This window comes from Fusarium falciforme, chromosome 7 (genome assembly GCF_026873545.1).
Source record: "Fusarium falciforme chromosome 7, complete sequence".
Taxonomy (NCBI): domain Eukaryota; kingdom Fungi; phylum Ascomycota; class Sordariomycetes; order Hypocreales; family Nectriaceae; genus Fusarium; species Fusarium falciforme.
Genome location: NC_070550.1, coordinates 479,074 through 497,876, shown reverse-complemented (window position 1 = coordinate 497,876; position 18,803 = coordinate 479,074). Strand labels below are relative to the sequence as shown.

The window sequence follows — 18,803 nt, the reverse complement described above, 5'->3', positions numbered from 1 at the left end:
ATAATAGGGTATAAAAGTCCTTTATTATCTTATTACCTAATTTAAGCTCCTAATGCAAAGTTAGAGGTATTTATTTTAAGTTCTATTAATTAGGATAGGTTAAATATCTTAAGTATTAATTTACTTAGGATAAATTCCTTAATTATATAAAAGGCTTCCCGCGCTTTATTCCTAAATATAAATATCTTATCTTTTTTTATAAGGTTAATTAATAATACTATAATCTTTTTAAATTATTTAAGGAATCTATAGTAATAATTAATAAAACTAAGAAAGACTTATATTTCCTTAATATTAGTTAATTTCTTTTAGTCCTTAACTACTAAGACCTTCTTAGGGTCTATATATATCTTATTATAAGAGATAATATATCTAAGAAATTCTACCTTTAAGGCATAGAACTTATTTTTCTTAGGTTTTATTAATAAATTAGTATCTTATAGTATTTATAATACCTTATAGATATATTTTATATATTCTTTTTTTATTTTAAAGAAAATAAGAATATTATCTAAGTAATATATAATAAATATATTTTAGTATTCTTATAGTATATTATTAATTATTTATTAAAATATAATAGGTATATTAATAAATCTAAAAGATATAATAAGGTACTTAAATAGTCTATACTTAATATAAAAAGCGGTTTTTTATTTATATCCTTTTTTAATCTAAATAAGGTTATAAGCTCCTTTAAGGTTAAGCGCTATAAAATACTTTATTCTAAATAATTAATCCTTTAGCTTATTAATAAAAGGCAGCGGTATATAATCCTTAATTATAATAATATTAAGTATCCTAAAGTTAATATAAAGGCAGAGCTTTTTATTCTTTTTTAAGATAAATATAATAAGGTATTTAATAAATAACTTACTTTCCCTAATATATCCTTTTTATAATATTTCTTTAATATATTCCTTTAATATTAATAATTATATTATATTAAGTAAGTAGAGTTTATTAAAGCTAGGTTATTTCTTATTAATAAATTTAATTTCTAAATTATAGTATATATATAATAATAGGCCTATCTTAAGTTCTTTTATAAAGAGTTCCTTATAGATCTAATATTAGAGTAAGATATTCTTAAGTTATTTATCCTCTAGTATTTTCTTAATTTACTTAAGGTTCCCTTTTAATTAATAAAATTATTATATAATATATATAATTATTCGCTAGTTTTATTATTTCTATCTATTATGGTATTTATATTATATTCCTTTAGGTAGAGAGGTATCTTATATTTACCTCTGCTTAACTTTTCTAGTATTTTTAATAAAAGTTTAAGATCTTATATTATTTTCTAAGTTATTATTTATTATAAAAAGTACTTTCTTATTAAAAGAGAGCACTTAGCTAGTCCTCTAGTTAAAATATAAGTTAAATTAGCATAACTATAAGTACCTAAGTATTAGGTTATAGCCTTTTATAGGTATAATATTAAATAAGATTTCTTAATTTTTTCTTTTAATAAAAACTTTAATATAATTAATTTTACTATTAATAACTTTATTATTATAATTAAATTATTTCCCTTTAAGGTTAATTATTATATAGGGCTTTGCCTTATATCTCTATAGTAACTTAAGCTAATTTACTATCCTTAGGTTAAATAGATTCTACTTAGCTCTATTATCTACTAAAGCGCATAGCTATTCTCCCTTAACTTATACTAATATTTTAAAATATCTTAGGTTAATACCTCCTTTTATAATATATAAGGCCCTTTATAGTATTATTAGCTATTCTTTTGCCTATAGCCCTTTTATAGATAAGTTTCCTAGTTTTTTAATAATATATAGCTAATATAATTATACTTATAGTTATTATTATTATATGCTTTATAGTTATATATATTATCCTAGCTATATAGCTAGTCTTAGTATTATTATTTTTATTTTTATCTTAGGTCTTTTTTATTTTTTAATTAGGTTATTAGTTATTAGTCTTTTAATTCTTTTTATTCCTCTTAGCTAACTTGCTTCTATTAGTCCTTGACCTTATAAATAGTTTATTTATACTTCTAGGTAGCTCTATATAGTTCTTCCTTATACCTAGTATATATATTACTAATAGTATTATATTAATAAAATACCTAGTATCCTTTTATTTTATATTATATATAAGGTTTATTATTAGGTTATATTAATAAAATAATAAAGAAATAATCTTATTTTTATTTCTTCTCTTAATATTTTTTATATTAATAGCATTAATAAGATATCTATAAGATACTAGGGTATTCCCTATATATTAGGTATATCTATATATTATCTTATAGGTTAAAGGGTACTTCTTAGTATTATAGGTTTTTAGCTAATTCCCTATAATAAGCTCTAATATAGATTTCTTATTTATATATAATATTTATATATTTTTATGCTATCTAGATATATTTTTCTTATAGGCTATTTTAGTATTAGTTATTATTTTTATTATATAGCTATAAGTAGTTTTTTTTTATTTATAATTCTTTATTACTTTTTTAATACTTTTATTATTAAGAGTATCTTTTATATAATTCTTTTTATAGTTTCTAGGCATCTTATTTAAACTTAGTTTAATTTATATTACTATTACTTATTTTAGCGGTCTAATTATTATATAGTAATCTATTATATTAATTTACTTTTTTCTATTTATAGATTTTATTATATTTTTATAATACCTTAACCTAATATTAGGGGCATAAGGTATAGTTATATTATATAAGATTATTCTATCTATAATCTCTTTAATAGATTATAATAGGTATTAAAACTTATTCCTTCCTTTTATATCCTATAACCCACTTCTTATAGGGGAAGCCTTCTATAGCGGCTTCCTAGAAGTTAATTTATTTATTTATTATTAGGAGTACTTATTATTTCTACCCTATTAATACTATTTCTTTCTTTTATTTAAGTTTCTTAGTTACTATAATAATAACCCTTTTATTATTTATTATATATAATATAGGGTTTTTTTACTTTATTAATTCTAAGAGTAATTATTACTATATATCTTAGGTTTTCTTTAGTTATTCCCTTATTTATCTTACCTAACTATAGGCTACTTTAATATTTAATTTTTATTTATACTTATCTTTATTTCTTCTTACTAATATATTATAGCTACTTTATAATATTATAATAAGTTTAATTATCTAAATCATAGTCTAGGGTTTCTTATCTTTTTATTAAACTTATTATATTATATTTATATATTTCTTACCTTTTAAGAAAAATTATTATTAATTTAGCTAATAATATCCCTTCTTAATATCTTACTATTTCTTATAATAAACCTTCTTAATATAGTTTATTTTATAATAATATTAATATATTAAGCTATAGTAATCTAATTTGCCCTTTTATATAGCTCTAAGTATTATAAGGCTAGCTTTAATATTATAAGAGGTATTATTACTTCTTTTTTTACCTTAATTAGTATTAAACTATAGGTTATTAGCCTTATTATTACTAAACTTAGTATTTTATAATTTCTTTTATAAGAACTACTAGGTATTAATCTTTATTGCCTTACTAATATAATTAATAAGGTTATTAAGTTAATTTTCTTTATAAAGTTTTACTTAGACTTTTTTCTTAAGTCTATTAAAGAAAAAAGATATTAAGGGTTCTTAGTCTTAATTAAGCTTTAAGGCGAGTTAGAGATATTTTATTTTATATTTTAAGGCTAAGTAGGTTTATCTAAGTGCCTTAATTTCTCTTTTAGCTTATACCTTTTTATTAATTATCTTAAATACTTATTAAAATATAGCCTTAAAGGTCTTAAAGCTAAAATAAAGGTTAATAGTCCTAGGTAAGAGTTTAATAAATAAAGTAATAAAATACTCTTTTATAATAAGTTTAAACTAAGCTATAATATACTTAGTAAGTTATCCTATAGTATATTAGACCTTACTAGATACTAGGTTAAATTATATTAGGTAATAGGTTATAAAAGCTTATAGCTATATAAGGAAAGTAAGTAGCTTATAGGTAGTTTTATTAAATTTCTCTAAGAGGTCTAACTTTAAGATTTCTCTTATATCTTTGCTCCTTATAGTAATAATTACTATATTATTAACTTCTTAGATATTATTTATATATTAGGTATTTTATATTTATTATATTTTACCTATTTTCTTAATTAGATTATATATATTATTTATTTTAGCGCTTATAGCAATAATCTAAGCCTAAAGCTATTTAACTTCTTTATCATTAGAGCTATTTATATTATCTATATCTTTATCCTAATTAGCTAGGGCTAATATAATAGGTAAATAGTTAATAAGTAAGACTTATTAGTAATTATTTATAGGAGTTACCTAGGTAGCTATTATATTTAATATTATTTAAAATAATATAAGTATTTTACTAAATAAGAGCTATTAATATATAATAATTATATATATTCCTAAGGGATAAACTAGTTATACTAAGTTTATATTAATAAATAAAGTAATTATGCTATACTTAAATAATAGGGGGTATTATATCTAGTAATATACTTAAAGGTATTAAATATAACTAAGTTATATTAATAGCTAAGGTAGCTATTATATAAGAAAATATAAATAAATATATTTTATATACTTATAGTTAATCTTTAGACTAATATTCTCTTAGTTTAGTCTAGGGTAAGACCGATATTTTTAGTATTTAGTCCTTAGACTAATGCGAGTGACCTTTGGTCCCTTTGGTCCCTGCTTAGTTAGAGTGTTTCTGCTATGCTTCTCCGCCTGGCCCATGTCATGGCCGTGACAGCGAGGATCATGATGTAACTTGCAATGTCAATCACAGAGAATAGAATATACGTGTAGAAAGGTCATTGACAGCTGTCCAGTTGTTGAATCTATTGGCTCAACTCGAGGACATGGTGATTTAACCAGCCTTCTCATCAGGTGAGCGTGATCATATTAAAATAGGCTAATATAGTTGTAACGTCGTCTTTGCGCGGGGTGGGTAGCCTTCAAGGTGGAGTCTGGGCTAATGGGGTAATTCGGACGTTCGCTGTCCGTCACGGAAGGGAAATCAGGAGACCTGCCAAAGTATATAGTATGAACTGCTACTCCTTCAAGTGGGAGGAGGAGGGCTGTATAGATGTTCCCTTTCCCTCTCAGTGACTCCTAAATTCGTCGCTCACGTCATCAAACAACGGCTTCTAGCTAGCGAACATGAAGGTGACGACACTCGTCTTGTTTTCAACCGTCGTTACGGCCTCCACGCTGCCTCGAAACTCCGCCAAGGCTCCTCGACCTGTAAGTCTAGTCATCATCCTTGCTTGTTCAACAACCAACGTCTCTGACCTATGTACCTAGAGCTATAACTTTGTCGGAAGAGTCAACCCGGCGACCAAGGAGCTTACATGGCCGAGCACTGGCGTGTCTTTCACGTTCGACGGGACAAAGGCCACTATCGGTATTAACACTGTGACCGGGACCTCCAGTGTTGATCTAATAATCGACGGTGGCGACCCAATTCTCATTAGAAACGTGAACGGAACCTCAATCTCGACACCGGCTCTGCCAAAGGGAACACACACTGTCGAGTTACGTAAACGATCCGAGAGTTCCCTGGGTAGTTTTTGCATCACTGATGTCGACACCGATGGCATTCTAATACCTACCACGGTACCAAAACGAAAGATTGAGATTATTGGCGACTCCATCTCAGTCGGATACGGCCTCGATGGTGTTCTACCTTGCACTGACTCGGCCATTCTGCAAAACAACGGAAAGACGTACGGCGCTGTGGCAGCTCGTGCTTTGGGTGCAGACTATAGTGTCATCGCCTGGAGCGGCAAGGGCTTGATCCGTAACTATGCCTCGACGCCTCCTGACCCCCTACCGCCCATGCCGGTCCTCTACACACGCTACGGCGCCAACGACAAAGATAACAGTTTCTCGTTTCCCAAGCCGTGGCGACTAGATGCTGTAGTGATCAACCTCGGCACAAACGACTTCAGCTATCTAGGTGTGCGTGATCCTGTCGATCCAGCGGACCTTACAAAAGCGCTGGTTGCGTTTGTGGGGAGCATACACTCTCACTACCCAAAAGCCCACTTCTTCTTTGTGTCTTCCCCAATGCTTAGCGACAACTACCCCTCGGAGGCTGATGCTCAGAAATCCACATCTGTACAGATGCTCAAGAACGCGATACGGCAACTCCGTGGTGTAAGAACCCATTTGGTTGATTGGCCTTCGCAAGGCTCAGAAGTTGGCTGTGATTACCATCCAAATGAAGCCACTCAATTTCAGGGCGGTGCATTGCTCGAGGCATCAATCAAGCTGGCCCTAGGATGGTAGGGCTCTGGATTGCCTGGTGTTCACATGGCTGCAACATCAACCCAGGATTGTCTTGTATCTCTTCTTTCATGGCCACCGAGATTGCAGTAAAGGGGTCTGAACTAGACATGGACATACCGTTCCGATCATAAGCTATCTCATATCGTCTGAAATACCCATTTATAGACACCAGAGGCGGAACCAATAACAATACTATAGTCCTGGCCCTGTGGATATCTGCAAGGACATTATAGGTCAAATTCCAGTGGCAATTTACACAATTTTCAATGGTTTACTTCATTACTGCATGAGCCTGAATCTCGGTGGCCCAGGCAACGCAGGCCAGAACCCGTAAACTCATCAGTTCCTGCCTGAGGCTGCGATTTGAGGTTGGGAATCTCGCGTGATTTAAAGCGTGGTCGAGTCCTGTTTCTCCCGTAGGACGCAATGAGAACAGCACGAGGTTGACAACGGTGCCGAGGCCGTCAAGCCCAATAACACCATCCAATGCCGTGACAGCCCTGGGGCGCGTCTTCTCGCCCTAGATGAGTGCTGCTTCGCAAAGCACAGCCTTTGGTTTTTCGCCATCAGCTCTGGAATTTTTATGTCGGGGGCCTGAAACCGAGGAGTCTGATGGCTTCGGACGTTGATCTGCGGTGGGGGCGATCGGAACCAAGGAATAATCTCATACTTCTGAGGACGTAGCCTAGAGTTGTTAGTTAGGCAGGAATGGGATTCGTAGGGCTGACAATTAAACTTAGCCGGGCCATCGCCACTGTCAAAGGTCGACTGTCACTATTATATATCCGCTATAGCTTTTCTTTTTAGCGTGGCAGCTCTAAAGACGCAATTAACAAGAATTTATCTACTTCTATAGCTAGGTAATAAATACTAAGATATGGCTATTAATAATAAGTTAAGAAAAAATTAAATAAAAATATAAGATATAAATTAATATTAGTATTTTTTAAATTAAATATATTAATATATTATTTTTACTTAATAAATTAATTTAAAATATATTTTAAATAAATAAATATTTTATAAAATAAAATAAAATAAAAAACTTATATACTTTATTTTATTATTAAAATTACTATTTAAGTTATTATTATTTATATATTTTCTTAGTAATTTAATTAGGTTATTTATTATATTTATATATTAAATTTATTATTATTATATCTTAAAACTTTACTTAGAATTAAATTAATAAACTTTTTATTAAACTTTTACCTAAGTATTAAAAATATAAAACTTTATCTTATTTATTAAAAAGCTTATAAATTAAGCTTCTTATTTATTAACTTTTTATTTAAATCTTTTTTATAAAGTAAAAAAGCTCTTATAATTATATTTCTTATTATTATAAGGTAATAAAAAATTTTAACTCTTTAATATATAAGAAATAGCTATATTTAATATAATTAATATTATAAAGAATTTATTCTTAGAATTTAATAAACTTTTATTTATTTTTAATAAAAGTATTTTATAATTAAAATAAAAAATGATTAAAAGCTATTAAATAAACCCTTTAAAGAGCAAATAAAGGTTACGAGACTATAAGGAACTTTTTTAGCTTTAATAATCTTATTAAGCTAATTTATTTTTATAACGATTATGTATTTCCTAAGGGATAAACTAGTCATGCTAGGTTTATATTAGCAGAGAGTACTAGGCGTAATCTAAGCAATAGGGTATAAGTTATATCTAATAATATGCTTAAGGGTATTAAGTATAACTAAGTTATATTAATAGCTAAGGTAGCTATTATATAAGAAAATATAATAAGCATATTTTATATACTTATAGTTAATTTTTAGACTAATATTCTCTAGGTTTAATTTAGGATAGGATTAATATAAGTAATATTTAGTCCCTTTAGTCTTTTACTTAGTTAGAGTATTTATATTATATTTCCTTACTTAGCTTATATTATAATTATAATATAAGGTTCTCTCTTTATTAGTTTTATCCTTAAGATTAATTTTAGTAATTAAGTATTATTAGTAGGTAATTCTAATTTATATAAATCTCTTTTTATTAATATAATATTAGGCTAAGTTTCTAAGTATATTTCTTTATAAAAACTTTTTAAAATATAAAGTCTTTTTATTTATATTAAGACTTTTAGCTCTAAAATTATGCCTTATACTTATTACTTTTATTAAGGCTTATCTTATAAGGTAATTTCTAATTATTTTAATTATTATTTTAATTATATTAATATAAAAGTTATATATAATAAGGCTAATATAGCTTTTTTCTATAAGTATATATTAATATTTTTTTATAGCTTATTAATTAATTTTTTATAATTATAAAAAATATCTAGGAGTATAAATATTTAAAAGATAAAGAGGCTAAGGTAGAGATTACCTTAGAGGAAATAATAGCTAAACTTATTTATATTTAAAAATAAAAGAAGTTACTTAAACCATATAGTAATAAGGCTCTTAAGTATAGCTTTTATACCTTAGAGGAATTAAATAAGCTCTATAAGGAGTTATTTACTATTATAAAGGTATATTTTTTTAAGGCTATTAATTTAATTAATTAGAATATTATTAGTCTTAATAAGCCTATACTTAGTATTATTAGTAAAAGTTTTTTAAAAGGTATTATATATTAATAAGGTATTTTAAGGGTTTTTATATATTTTTTAAGTCTAAGTAATTTTTTTATTTAATAAACTATATTATTATATTATTAATTTTATATATATTAAGAATAATTTCTATAATATATTTTTTTAATTTATTAATTTTTATTTTTAATTTATTATTAATTTTAAATTTAAATAGTTTTTTTTATTAATTTAAATAATAAAATATAAAAAGTTAAATAAAGCTTAACTTTAGGTAATAAGTCTAATTTATAAATATATTTTAAGATTTTTTATTTAATTTTAGAAGGTTTAATATATTTATAATTAAATTTTATAGTTTATTATTTTATTTTAATATTTTTTATTATAAAGTAAATTATATCTCTTTTTAAGAAAATTAATTTTTGAATTTTTTTCTTATTAATATATTTTATTATTTTATTTTTAATAAATTTAAGTTTTATTTATATTTCTTTATATAGGTTTTTCAATTAATTATTAATAAAAATTACTTTAAGGTTAATAATAATATCTTATATTTATTAGTATATATTTAGTATAAATCTAAAGTTAATATAAGCTAATATAATTTTTATACTCTTATTTATAGCTATATTATAAGCTAGCTATATAGCTAGTAGCTTCTTAATTTAATTAGTTTATTTATAATTAATATAATATTAAAGGTATTACTTTAGTATTTAATTTATATATTTTATTTATTTATTTATTTCCTTATAGTATATAATAAAGAGCTTATAATTAATTCTTAAATATCTTATAAGGCTTTATTAGAATTTTAAAGTAAATAATAGTTTTTAATTTATAATAATTTTAAGTTATATATTATATATTTTAATAATATAAAAATAAAAAAGGTAAGTAAATTCTTTTATTATTATTAACTCTTTATAAGGTATAAAATAAGAAAATTATATAAATATATTTATAATAATAAGAATATTATTATAAAAGTTCTTAATAGTTAGTTCTTTTAATAAGGGTAATTTAATACTAAAATCTATAATAATTAAGTCTTATAGTTATTTTATAACTAAGAGTAATTATAGTTTTTTATAAGGTTTATAGTATTATGCCTTAGTTTTTGCGTAAAGGTTATATTATTTAATAATTATTAATATAATTTTCTTTATATTAGGGAAAATAAATATTATCTTAACTTATTTTAGGGTTTTATTAATTCCTTAGTATCTATATAGCTAATAATTATATATTTTATATATAAGTTTATAGTATGGTTTATTTAGAACTTATTATTTTTTTATTTTTTTATTATCTAGGAGTTATTAGTTATATTCTTAGATTTATTTTAAGAGTAAATTATTTTATTTTATTATATAGGTAATCCTAAGATATTTATTTACTTCCTTAGTTTTTTTATAATACTTCTTATATCTATATATTCCTTTTTATACTTTGCTCTTAAGGTTATAGTTATTATAATATTATTATACAACTTAAGTTATTTTTTTTAAATTACTATAGCATATAACTTAGTAGTAGTAATAATTAAAAATAGTCTAAAATATTTTATTAGGGATAAAGATTTTCTTATTATAGGTCTAGACTTTATTACTTCTTTAATAATATCCTTATAGATATTTAATAAAGTCTATAACTAGTTATTTATGTTTTTTAATAAGTATAAGGTATTTTAGTAGAGGTATTAGTTATTAGGTTTATATAATACTTTTTTATTATAGGTATCCTTTAGGTATAAGGTATAGTAATTATTCTTTAACTTTAGTTTTCTTAGTATCTAGGTTAGGTTATTAATTAATAGTATCTATTTTGTTATTTTTTATTTCTTTAATATAGATAATAATATAATTAAATTCTAAAAGATATTTAGTATTTACTTCTAAGGAAATAATATTAGAATTCCTTAAAGGTATTAATAATTATAAGGAATTTTTTAGTATAAATAAGATAATTAAGCTTTACTTTATATAACTTATAAGAGTAAAATATAATTAGATATAAGAGTCCTTTATTATCTTATTATTTAATTTAGGCCCTTAATATAAAATCTAAGGTATTTATTTTAAGTTAATTTATTAAGATAAATTAAATATCTTAAGTATTAGTTTACTTAGGATAAGCTCTTTAATTGTATTAAAGGCTTTTTTTACCTTATCTCTAAATATAAATAGTTTATTTTTTTCTATAAGGTTAATTAGTAGTATAGTAATTTTCTTAAATTTCCTTAGGAATTTATAATAATTATTAATAAAACTAAGAAAGGATTATATTTTAATATTTATTAGTTTTTTTTATTTTTTAATTACTAAGACCTTCTTAAGGTCTATATATATCTTATTATATAAGATAATATATCTAAGGAATTTTACCTCTAAGGCATAAAATTTACTTTTCTTAAGTTTTATTAATAACTTAATATCTTATAATATTTATAATACCTTATAGATATATTTTATATATTTTTTTTATTTTAAAAAAATAAAAATATTATCTAGGTAATATATAATAAATATATCTAGATATTTTTATAATATATTATTAATTATTTATTAAAATATAATAGGTATATTAATAAGTCTAAAAGGCATAATAAGGTACTTAAATAATTTATATTTAATATAAAAAGTAGTTTTTTATTTATATCTTTTTTTAATTTAGATAAGATTATAAGCTTTTTTAAGGTTAAGTATTATAAAATATCATATTCTAAAACATTAATCTTTTAACTTATTAATAAGGGGTAATAATATATAATTCTTAATTATAATAATATTAAGTATTTTAAAGTTAATATAAAGTTAAAGCTTTATATTTTTCTTTAAGATAAATATAATAAGGTATTTAATAAATAACTTATTTTTCTTAATATATTTTTTTTATAATATATCTTTAATATATTTCTTTAATATTAATAATTATATTTTATTAAATAAGTAAAGTTTATTAAAGTTAGGTTATTTTTTATTAATAAATTTAATTTTAAGGTTATAATATATATATAGGTAGACTTATTTTAAGTTCTTTTATAAAAAGCTTTTTATAAATATAATATTATAATTAAATATTTTTAAGTTATTTTTTTTCTAATATTTTTTAATTTATTTAAGGTTTCCTTTTAATTAGTAAAACTATTATATAATATATATAATTATTTATTAATTTTATTATTTTTATTTATTATAGTATTTATATTATATTCTTTTAGGTAAAGAGGTATCTTATATTTACCTTTTCTTAGGTTTTTTAGTATTTTTAATAAAAGTTAGAGATTTTATATTATATTCTAAGTTATTATTTATTATAAAAAGTATTTTATTATTAAAAAAAAGTATTTAGCTAATTTTTTAATTAAAATATAAGTTATAGTATTATAACTATAGGTACCTAAGTATAAGGTTATATTACTTATTTAATATAATATTAAATAATATCCCTTAGTTTTTTCTTTTAATAAAAACTTTAAGGTAATTAATCTTATTATTAATAATATTATTATTATAATTAAAAGGGGTTTTTTTTAGGTTAATAACTAAATAAGGTATTTATTTATACCTCTATAATAGCTTAAGCCTATTAGCTATTATTAGATTAAAGTAATTCTACTTAGTTTTATTATTTACTAAAATATTTAATTATTCTCCCTTAATTTATATTTTTAGTTCTAGGTATTATTACTTATATACTTTATTTATAGAGTAAAGGGCCTTTTAGGGTAATTTTTTTTTATATTTATTTATCTATTACCTCATATTAAATAGGGTATTTAGTTTTTTAATATTATATAGCTATAATAATTAAATTTATATTTATTATTTATATAGGCCTTATAATTATAATTATTTACTTAGTTATTAATTTATTTCTTATAGCTTTATTTTATTGCTTTATTACTATTATAGGTATAATCTAGATACTAGGTCTCTAGGTAGACCTTATTAAGGTCTCTATATTAGATATAATTAATATATTCTTATAGGACTTTATCTATAGGCCTATAATTTTTTTTAAAATATAATTAAATACTTTTATATTATTTCTTATAAAAGTATTTCTTAAATAAATTAAGAAATTAAATCCTTTCTTTATTATATATTCTAGCTAGTTATATATAGCTAATACCTATGATTTATATTATAAGTATATTTCTTTATAGTATAATATAGCTTCTATATTAAGGTAGCTTCTAATAAGTACTTTTTCTTACTTTATTATAGCTTACTATATCGCGATAATAATTTATTATTTTAAACTAATAGCTCTTTCTTTAGTAAAATAGAACTATAGCGTAGTAATATTAAGTTTTTTATATTATTTTTTATTTTATATTAAAAGATTTTATAGGCTAAGTAAGGCTTAATATTAAGCTAAGGTAATTAGATTAGAAAATAATTATTTTATTATTTATTTATAATATATATACTATAGTAATAGTCCTTATATAATACCTAAGAGATTTCTTTATATTATAGGTATATAGATATTATATATAGGTTATCTTATAGGTTAGAATAGGGTTTAAGCTATCTTAGGTTTATAGTTATTTCCTTATAATATATTTATATATAGATATCTTTTATATTATTTATATTTTATTATTTTCTAGCTAATTAGATATATTAAATAGTTATATTAAGCTAGTAATATTTATTAATTTCTTTATAAATTAATATTTTATAATTATCTTCCTAGAGTACTATATATTAGCTATATTATTATTAATAGATTTATATAGTATCTTATTTCTATTATATTTATACTCCCGCAGAGTATTACCTATAATTAATAGGTTTATAATATTTATTTAGTTAAATAATAGTAATTATTTATTATTTATTAATAGGGTTTTTTTTTATTATTTAATTTTAATAGAGGGTTTTATATATCTAGGTTAATAAGATATACTTAATAGACCTTTAAGGGTTTAATTAACTTATAGAGTTATTTTTTTATAATATTATTAATTATATAATTATTAGTAGCTTATTTTTTTATTAAGTAGGCAGCTTAATAAGGTATAATAACTTCTTTAGGTTAAAGTCTTATTTTATTATATTCTTTTTATACTATTCTTAGTATCTTAGCGGTATAGATAGCTATCTAGGGGTTACTATCTTAGTTAATTATATTTAGGTACTTTTTACCTTCTAGGAGGTTTTATTATAACTTTAATTAATAATACCCTTCCTTAATATCTTATTACTTCTTTTAGTATTTATTAGCCTTATAGCCTTTTTTATAATACTAATAATACTTAATATCCTTATTATTTTTTTAGGCTACTTTAAGTTCTATAGGTCCTATATAGGTCTTATAAGAGGTACTACCCTTAGCTTATTCTTATTTTTAGGATTAATTAATATTATTCTTATTGCCTTAAATTTATCTCTTATTAGATTTCTCTATATATTATTTAAACTATTAGTTATTAATCTTAATAGCTATATTAATATAATCTTAAAGATTATTAGGTTTTTCTATTTTATAGAATTTATTCTTAATATTATCTTTATATTTTTTTTAAAATATAATCTAAAGGGTATTTATTTCTTAGTTAAGGAATAAAATAATTTATATAAACTTAATTATATAGGTTAAAATAGCTTTTATTTATTATAAGTTTTTGAGTTTTTATATAACTTATTATTTTTTATTAATAATTTTAATATTATACTTAATTATATCTTTAAAGTTTTTATATTTAATAAAAAAGAATTATATTTCCTTAGTAGGTTTATTTTTAAGAAAGTTATATAGCTTAGGCTTAAATTAAGTAAATATATTACCTATAAGGTATTTATTTATATATAAGACCTTACTTTTTATATTAGCTATCTTAATAAAATAATATTATTAATATACCCTAAGGGATATAAGAAATATCTTAATATAGATAGCTTATTTACTAAATAGCTCTAAGTCTTTAGGCTTAATAATCTTATTAATATCTTTATAAGTAATATTAATAATATTATATTTAAATATTAGGCTATTAAGATTATAAACCTATTATTATATTAGGTTATTTTATTAGGCTTAGAGTATAATAAGTTAATTAATTTAGTTTTCTTATTTATTAATTATTTATTAATATTATTATTATTATTATTTTATAGCTTAATAAAAGTATTTTTATATATTATTTATAGATATTTTTATACTTATAAGTTATTTTTAAGTAATCTTAGTATTATTTTATATATTATTTAAGAGGTTATTATATTAGGTAATTAAGTAATTATATTTATTCTTAAGTTTATAGACTTTATCCTTATATAAGGCTAGGATAATATATTCTTTATTATTATTATTTATATTTATCTAGATATTAGGTACTTTTAGCCTAGTTATAGGTTATCTTTGCTAGGAAGTAATAGGTAGCTTATTGCGAGAGATAAAAAGAGATCTAGTATTAGGTATTATAGTAATAATATTACTTAGAGTATATAATATATTACTAAATAAAAGCTATTAATATATAGTAATTATATATTTCCTAAGGGATAAATTAATTATATTAGGTTTATATTAGTAGAGAGTATTAGGCATAGTCTAAGCAATAAGGTATAAGTTATATTTAGTAATATACTTAAGGGTATTAAGTATAACTAAGTTATATTAATAGCTAAAGTAGCTATTATATAAGAAAATATACTAAGCATGTTTTATATACTTATAGTTAATTTTTGGATTAATATTCTCTAGGTTTAGTCTAAGGTAGGACTAATATATTTAATATTTAGTCCTAGGACTAATATAAGCGACGTTTAGTCCCTTCGGTTCCTTGCTTAGTTAGAGTATTTCTGCTATGCTTCCCCGCCTGGCCTATGTTATGGTCGTGATAATTTTAAGTAATTTAAGGTAACTTTAAGGCTTAGCCTTGATAAAATAAATATATTAAGAGGGTATATAAATATAGTTTTATATTAAGTTATATTTAAGCTTGAATTATTAAAAGAGAGAATATATTAGGTAATTTATATAAAAGTTATTATTTAATATTATATTATTATTATTAATAATAATTTACTATTATTAATAATAATTTATTATTATTAAAATAAAAAATATATTAATTATTCTTATTATTATTAGGTAATAATATATTTTTAATAAGATAATATTTATTAAAATAAAATATTAAGTATAGAAATTCCTATAAAGTATATTTAATATTAATTCTTATATTAAAATATATTAAATATAATAACTTAATTATATATAAAATTATATTTCTCTTATTAAGTTACTTTAATTTACCCTTAGGTATATTATAAGGTTAAATTATTTTTTAATTATTTATATATTTATATAAGCTAAGATATATATATTATACCTTTAATTAAATAAGTTTAATTAATTAAACCTATAGATTCTTACTTATTACTAAGTCTAGCGCTAAGTCTTAGTACTAACTTTTTTTAAGTTTAATAAAACTCTAATATTAACTCTAAGAATTTATAAAATAATAAGCCTTAATAGCTAGATTAAGGTAAGATCATAGATTAGAAGTAAATCTCTTATAAATATAAGACTTTAACTTACTAAGCCTTTTATAATAACTTAATAATAAAGCTTTTAAGAGGTCCTTATATATATAATATCTAGCTAAGGTTATCCTAATTAATTAATAAATTTAATAGTTACTTTATATCCTTATAATTACTTTCTCTTTAATAATCTTAGACCTTAAGATCTTTAAGTAAATAAAAAAGCTTTAAGTAATTCCTTTAAGTTTCTTAATTTATAAATAAAGCCTTAATAAAGGCTATTTATTATATTATCTTAAATACTTAAGATTAATTTAGTTTATTATAATATATATAATTAAAATATTTTATTATTTTTAAAATATTATTAATTTTAATTAAGCTTTAAGTTTATTTTAATTTATTAATATTTAATAAATAAGCAATATTTATTCCTTAATATATTTTACTATACTTTTTTTATTATAATAATATATTATTTTTTTATTAACGTTTTTTTATATATTTTATTTCTTTTTAATAATATATTAATATATATATAGCTTATATAATAAATAAGTATATATAATAAGATATATTTTTATTTTAAAAAAATAATATTAAAAAATTTCTTAAAATTTAAAAGATAGCTTAAAATAATTTTAATTTTAATATTATATATATTATATAATAACCTGTCTTATATAATCTTTAAAAGAAATCTATATAAAGCCTTTATAAGGTAGTATATAAGAAAATAAATTTATACTATATGCTTAGGTATATCCTTATAAATGGATTTTTCTTAAAAAATATAAAAATTTATTCTTAAATCCTTTAAAAACTTAAGTTTATAAAACTATCCTTTTTAAGCTTATAGCTATTTTTCTTATACTAGCTAAGTAGTATAGGGTAAGCTGGTTTTTATAGTATAGTGCGCTATTATATATACTTAGTTATTATATAAGCGATATATATATATTAGCTTTTTTTATATAATATTTATGTGTAATATTATTATTTATATTTTTAGACTTTATTATATATTTAATAATTAGATTAATTTTATTAAGTAATAAGCAAATAATTGTTTATATTTTAATTATTTATATTTTAATTATTTTATTTATATTTATAATAATACTTATATTATATATATTCTTAATAATACTATTTTTATTTATATTTATTATAATTATTATACTTAGAAATATAATATTATAAGTCTTCAAGCTAATCTCTTAGCTTTATATTATTAATTATTAATTTAAATTTTAAATAAGCTCCCTAATATTACTTAATAATATTAAAACTTTTATATTACCCTTTAAGAATATTACCTAAGTATTATTAGCCCTCTAGTTAATATTAGCCTAATAATATCTTATATTATTATTTAATATTATATTATTACTTCTAATAATTATAATATTACTTAAAATAATATTAAAAATTAATACTTTTATTATAACCCTCGCGGTGATATTACATATTCCCCATAAATCCCAAGTTCTAAACTACTAATTATAATAAGACTAATACACTAAGGACTAATATTATTCCTAGACTATATTAATCCTAGAATAATATTATACTTACTTATAATTAGCTTTATTTAAGGAAGCCTAAGTATATAAAATATATTTATTATACTTTCTTATATAATAGCTACCTTAGCTATTAATATAACTTAGTTATACTTAATATCTTTAAGTATATTACTAGATATAATACCTCTAATTATTTAAGTATAGCACAATTAATTTATTTATTAATATAAACCTAATATAACTAATTTATCCCTTAGGAATATATATAATTATTATATATTAATAGCTCTTATTTAATAAAATACTTATATTACCTTAAATAATATTAAATATAATAGCTACTTAGGTAATTCTTATAACTAATTATTAATAAGTCTTACTTATTAATTACTTATTTATACTTATTTAAATTATCTTAATTAATAAAAAAATAAAAAATAATAATAATAATATTAAAAAAGTTAAATAGCTTTAAGCTTAAATTATTATTATAAGCGCTAAAATAGATAATATATATAACCTTATTAAAAGAATAAGTAAAATATAATAAATATAAAATACTTAATATATAAATAATATTTAAAAAGTTAATAATATAATAATTATTACTATAAGTAGTAAAAATATAAAAGAAATCTTAAAGCTAGACCGCTTAGAGAAATTTAATAAAACTACCTATAAGCTACTTATACTTCTTATATAGCTATATACCTTTATAGTATATTATTTAATATAATTTAACTTAATATTTAATAAGGTCTAATATATTATAAGGTAATTTATTAAGTATATTATAGCTTAATTTAAATTTATTATAAAAAAATATCTTATTACCTTATTTATTAAGCTTTTACCGAGGATTATTAATCTCTATTTTAGCTTTAAGACCTTTAAGG

At 20.9% G+C, this 18,803-nt stretch overlaps 1 protein-coding gene across 1 annotated transcript; it reads left to right on the top strand.

Annotated features, from left to right (window-relative positions):
• Positions 1 to 5,167: 5,167 nt before the first annotated feature.
• NCS54_00882400 (Hypothetical protein) lies at positions 5,168 to 6,298 on the top strand (the record flags this gene model as incomplete). The annotated part of the gene is made up of 2 exons (XM_053154192.1): positions 5,168 to 5,251; positions 5,312 to 6,298. 2 exons carry the CDS (start codon positions 5,168 to 5,170, stop codon positions 6,296 to 6,298), a joined length of 1,071 nt encoding a protein of 356 aa, XP_053010167.1.
• Positions 6,299 to 18,803: the final 12,505 nt, after the last annotated feature.